The sequence below is a fragment of the Megalobrama amblycephala genome, linkage group LG17, assembly GCF_018812025.1.
Source record: "Megalobrama amblycephala isolate DHTTF-2021 linkage group LG17, ASM1881202v1, whole genome shotgun sequence".
In the NCBI taxonomy this organism is placed as follows: Eukaryota; Metazoa; Chordata; class Actinopteri; order Cypriniformes; family Xenocyprididae; genus Megalobrama; species Megalobrama amblycephala.
The window spans coordinates 2758341-2764340 of NC_063060.1; the positions used below are offsets into that span (position 1 = coordinate 2758341).

The window sequence follows — 6000 nt, forward strand, 5'->3', positions numbered from 1 at the left end:
TTATAGAGTTGAATTCAAGAAGAAAAGTTGGAAGACACAGAGGAGTTTGTGAATGAAACAATTTGCATACAATATAAAGAAGTTGGCAACATATTCATGAGATGATCAAGTGATCAAGATTTTTATAATAAAATATCTCCTGTACGCTTGAAAATGAAAGAGTTTAAATCAGCCTAAAATACATCAGAGAATAAATGGGTAGCTTTCTTCTAATGCACCACAATGTGCATGTCTAATTAATGGCAGGATATTTAGAAATGGAAGATTTAGCAGGATACATTTTATGAAGGAAATACAAATCTTGTCACAACAGCAGAGCATTAATGTGGCGGAGAGTTTTGCACAGCAGCATCATTTGTTCTTCTAGATCATTTCTGACTGATGAGCAGCAGAGGGAGACAGAGACAGTTTGATGTCAAGAATTGATGTAATGTGCAGTGCATCTGTAATCATTTCCTTATTTGTTTGGACAGAGTATTTTTATTATAAATATGAATTAACAGTAATAGTCTGATCTGATCCATTAAAATTCATTTTTAAAAAGGTTTTTGCTAAAGTTTCCATTACATTATGGAAACATTACTGAATGTTCCCTGAACGTTCAAAAGGTCCAGTTTTTTTATGTTATAAAAATGTTTTACTTTGTTGTGAACAATGAAGAAACATTCCATTTTATAATCCCATAATGTTTGCAAAATCATAAAATGGAATGTTCCTTCATTTAGTCGATAGCAGAGGATGTTTTATATCATGACCTGTTTCTCTCAAATGCTTCTGTGGTCACAACTGCTGTCAAAAGGAAATTTAAAAGGAGAAACAAGGGTATATTCTCAGAGCATCTGTATGTTTAGTAAACATTCACACATTGTTCGCACAGATCTGCAGTGTGTTATTTTAGAATAACTGTCCATGAGTGCGAACACACCCAACAAGGCTTGTACAGGCAGATAGACATGATACATGCCATAAAATATTTATTATTAGCTGAGAAAAGTGGGCATTTACACTTAGGGTTATCTCTGAGCTATAGTGTGTTCAAAACAATGCCAAATTCTACATTGGAGATATATTCTATAGGTCATTCTATGGAAATGTAATTTTTTCTGTCCCTAGACTTTACTGAAATATTACACTAGAAAAAACACTTTAGGGATTCAATTTCTATATTTTAAAATTAATGATTGATTAAAAGAAGAGACTGAACAGATTTTACAGTAAACTTGTGAAGTATTTATTTGCATCTCTTTGAGATATATATTTTTCGTATACTGTATGCAGCATTTTTAATTTATAACGTTTGATGACTCTAAATTTAAACCAAAATCTTTTTTTATCTGTATGTTGTTAGCTAGTTAACATGTATATCAAGTTATTGATATCAAAGATGAAGGTTGAATTGAAAAAAAAAAAAAATCTTTAAAAAGAAAAATTGTCATTTGTAAAATTGTGCAGTTTTATTTGGTATGTTCCTCAATTGTAAGTCACTTTTGATAAAAAAAAAAAAAAAAAAAAAGAACATTTGAAGAAAAATGGTGAGGAAAAAATACATTACAGACATTTAAGCATTCAGCAAATGTAGACGTGTAACACATTCTACACACGGATCTTTCTGGTTGATGTGGAGAAAACTCTAGTTCTGTGACAGACAAAAACGCCATCTGGAAGATGAACGACAATAACACAATATCAAGAGGCAGATATTAAAGCTGAACATGTTTCTCTGTCACATTATGTATATTTTCAAGAAGACTTGAAGAACTGTCTATTACATTAAAGACATAAAAAGTTTAGATGTTGTTAAAGAATAAATCACAAAAATGAGAATTTGTTAATACTTACTTGTCCTTCTCAGTTACAGTGAGATGAACAGGGTTCAGTGCCCCTCCAGCAGAGCAGAAGAACCATCCAGAATCACTGAGTCTCAGTCCAGTCATCAGCACAGTGAAGGAGCTTCTCCCATCATCACTGATCTGGACTGATGATCTCTGGGATGTGTCAGTCCCCCCCACTGTGTAACAGCTCTGATCTTTATATCTGCACCACTGTTTGGGATCATTCTGATATCTAGAACTGCAGAAACACTGGACACTGACATTACCACCTTCATGTCCAGATACACTGCTGTTCACCACAGACACATCAGGAGCTGAACACACAGAGAGATTTGAGATTATTAAATACATGTGTGTGAAGTCAGAGAATTAGACATTAGAATGTGATTAAAATAATTACAAAACCTCATACCAGACTGAACCTCGAGATGAAGCTCATATGTGACATTCGTCTGTCCTTCAGTCTCCACAACACAAGAATAACCTCCATTGTGTTTGTTCTGCAGGTTTCTCATAGTCACAGTAAAGAGACTCTGATCAGGATGATCAATTACTGACGGATTCTCCTCTGTTGTGTTTGTGTATATTTTAGATTTATCGATGACTGAGAACCAGTATTTCTTCTGCGGTGGGTTTTTCTCATCATAATGACATGGGATGGTGACAGATCCTCCAGTCTTAATAGTTAAAACATGCTTTGACCAGCTGCTGTAGCATTCAACACCTAAACAAACACACACTATTTTAATGTCCAGGATTAACAATAAATCACTTCTTAATTGTTCGATTGTTCAAACTTCACATAAAACACATTAACATCATGGATAGCTGAGCATAAAATGTAATTTTAAAATCATAAACTGGATACATTAGAAACAAACACAGAACAACATTTAATACTCACCTAAAATGAGCCAAAACACGACTGAAATGTAGGGGTGTGACGAGACGGGTATCTCACGAGACGAGACGAGACTCGACATTGAGTTCACGAGATGAGACGAGACAAGATTTTTACACACTATTTTTAAGAAATCCTCAATGGTGAAATACATGACTAGAAAAAATATTCTGCAGGTGTATTTGAAATGTTTTAACTAATCATCTTATAATGAATGTCATTCAGTTCTACTTTCTGAGTATGAATTATCATATGCAGTAAAAGACAACAATACTCAAGTACTGTAAAAGATTTTGTCACTAACTCAACTGACTGACTTCTCTTCTGTATGATTTCAGTCCCTTCAGACCTTACTGTACATGATTTATGAGCTTCTACAACTTTTGACCTCCTAACTGAACTCCTTTCCACAGACTGATCATAGAAATAAAAACAGTATAAATAAAAACGGTAACACTTTACAATAAGGTCTCATTTATTAACATTAACATATTAACCAACATCAACTAACAATGAGCAATATATTTGCTACAGTATTTATTAATCTTTATGTTAGTTAATAAAAATAGTCATTCATTGTTAGTTCATGATAGTTCACAGTGCATTAACTAATGTTAACAAATGAAACCTTACTGTTTGTGCTTAATAAGATTAAGAGAAAACTGTTATTCATTTTTATGGTAACACTTTACAAGTTGAAACCATAATCGCACTCTCTCAATATTCAAAGTGCAAATAAGACCAAATGTTTCTTTGGTACAGAGCTAAGAGATGGTTACAACTACACTGCCCAGCCTAAAATAGCTTTCATATTGAGAGATATTTGCATTCATCAGGGAGCCGCTTTCAAAATGCGGGTACTGAAATCGCGTTTGAATGCGCGCGCGCGTTTACTTTCACTTTTAGCGATCGCACGTAACTCTGTAAATATGGAGCGGGGGCGACCGTTATCCAACTGAATTAAATGTTTTTTTTATTTAAATACAAAGCACAACGACAGTGGAGGCGTAATGTAAACGTAGCGGTGGCATATTCTTATATTCTTTCCTAATCATCCTAACACTCTGTCATGGCAACATCACGAGACTACTTTTCGCCTCGACGAGAAATCTCGTCACACTTTAGTCTCGCGAGATCTCGTGACACGAGATCTCGTCACACCCCTACTGAAATGTAGAATAATTTTGCATTTGCATATGCAGCCATTGTGTTTCTTCTTGCTTGTGTTTCCTGTGTGAGGTTTTCACTGAAGTACAGCAGAACAACTGCTAAACTTCTGCTTTCTGCCCTCATATTATCATAAACGGGTGAGAAAATGCTCTTAGATGACTTGCACCATCTGGATAAGGAGTGTACAGACTCATAAAATAAAGTGCAATCAAAATTTCTTCCATTGTTTGACGTGTGTTCAGTATCAGATATCAAAAGCATCAAAGTTTCAATCTGTGAACATTACTTAATGCTTCAGATTTCTAAGAATGAACAACACTACATTTAAATTTGTTAATTTCTGCATATACTAATACACAAGTTTTCTAACTTAGTGTATTATGAACAAAAATGAATTAACTGCAAACAAATGTATATCTCTATATTAAAACAAACCTATACATAAGTAAAAAAAAAACTATATATTTTTAAAAATTACACATAGTAATACATTAACTAATTGTGATGAACTAAACATAACTGTAATAAAAACTAAAATATTTTTTTCTTCTCACGCATGACTGTCACAGGTATTAATGCATCTTCAGCACATATTAAAGGTCACATAGTTTATCAAATAAAACACAAATTTTTGTACAAGTTCTGTGTATGTCTGTGCTTATTATGAAGCTGTTAATTTTTCACAATTAGCTTGCAGATTTACCAAAAGGAGAGATATTGGTGTAACACATGATGATTGATTAACCAAACACAACAGGAACTAATAACCATTAAAGGACTAGAAGAAAAGTCTCCAAATACTGACATTTCAGCTCATTTATGACTGATGAGCAGCAGAGGGCGACAGAGACTGTCTGATGTCAAGAACTGATATGATGTGCAGTGCATCTGTATTCATTTCCTTGTATATCTGGACAGAACATTTTTTTTTTTTTTATTATAATATAAATATGAAACAATCATCAATCATTTCTTTATTTATTTGGACAGAACAGATTTTATTATAAATATGAATTATCATTGTCAAAATCATAAAACGTAATAATGGCCTGATTTGATCCATGGAAATTAATATTTAAAAGGTTTTAAACATTTCATGAGTCAAATGTGTTCCTATCTAGCAAAAAAAAACACTATTGCCCAGGATACTATATGTATGAAGCTTTTGCTATATCATGTATATCTCGGTAGGCTATGTGAATATTGTCACCCAGTGAAGGACAAACTAAAGTTTTTGACAAGTTAGAGTGACAAAGAAACATGCATAAATAAGCAAGGAAAATGCAGGACGTGCTTTAGGTTAAAAGAGGTCATTGAGCACAATAAGCCTCGAAAAATAATGCAATGCAGTACTCTCATCATCCCGACATACACCCAAAGTGCGCACACAGAAAGCTGCCGAGCTCTTTGCAGCATGTGATCACGACATCAGTTCTCTTGTGCTTTAACGGTCAAATGCTCGAATCTGAGTCCAAGGCCCCGTCTGAATACTCACCAAAGTGTGCGCTATTTTGCTGTAGATCATTAAACTGTTACACTGCCTCAGAAGTCTGTCTGAAATCAGTTTCGTGAGGTGAATCATGCACAAACGCTGCCTTACAAGTCATTGCCTGATAGGCAGCGAGGCAACAAGTCAGCTGCCTTGGTTTTCAGATGCAGCCATTGACACAAAGACTAATTTAAACCTGGAAGTTGAAAATAGCGCCAAAAGGTTTAAAATTAACTACTTAAAACTAACAGATGGAAACACTGACTTCTATGGTGTTCAACACATATAACTCAAACAGTGGTTAAAATCTCAGAAAATTTGGTTTAGGGTTTCATGACACTTTAACACGATCGTGGCCATGAGAAAAATATGTCGCTGCGTCAAAGGTGGCCACTACAAGGATGCTATTATGCCTTGAAAAAATTATCTCGTGGCCATGACTTATTATAATGTTCCCACGAGTTAAAGGATTAGTTCACTTTCAAATGAAAATTACCCCAAGCTTTACTCACCTTCAAGCCATCCTAGGTGTGTATGACTTTCTTCTTTCTGATGAACAGTCGGAGTTATATTAATAAATATCCTGACGCATCGAGCTTTATGATGGC

At 34.4% G+C, this 6000-nt stretch overlaps 1 protein-coding gene across 1 annotated transcript; it reads right to left on the reverse strand.

Moving 5' to 3' along the window:
- Positions 1 to 1467: 1467 nt before the first annotated feature.
- LOC125251078 (polymeric immunoglobulin receptor-like) lies at positions 1468 to 2836 on the reverse strand. The gene is made up of 4 exons (XM_048163985.1): positions 2737 to 2836; positions 2245 to 2556; positions 1840 to 2146; positions 1468 to 1658 (listed from the first exon to the last, which is right to left on the reverse strand). The coding sequence occupies exons 1-4, from the start codon at positions 2813 to 2815 to the stop codon at positions 1631 to 1633; spliced, it is 726 nt and encodes a 241-aa protein (XP_048019942.1). The 5' UTR covers positions 2816 to 2836; the 3' UTR covers positions 1468 to 1630.
- Between the last annotated feature and the right edge of the window lie 3164 nt (positions 2837 to 6000).

Excerpts from the sequence above, each read along its gene's own strand:
- LOC125251078 (XM_048163985.1), bottom strand. The coding sequence starts at position 2,815 with ATGTCGAGTCTCGTCTCGTCTCGTGAGATACCCGTCTCGTCACACCCC. Across the intron at positions 2,557-2,736 it reads CGTGTTTTGGCTCATTTTAG|GTGTTGAATGCTACAGCAGC; the intron begins GTGAGTATTAAA and ends GTGTTTGTTTAG. Across the intron at positions 2,147-2,244 it reads TCATCTCGAGGTTCAGTCTG|CTCCTGATGTGTCTGTGGTG; the intron begins GTATGAGGTTTT and ends CTGTGTGTTCAG.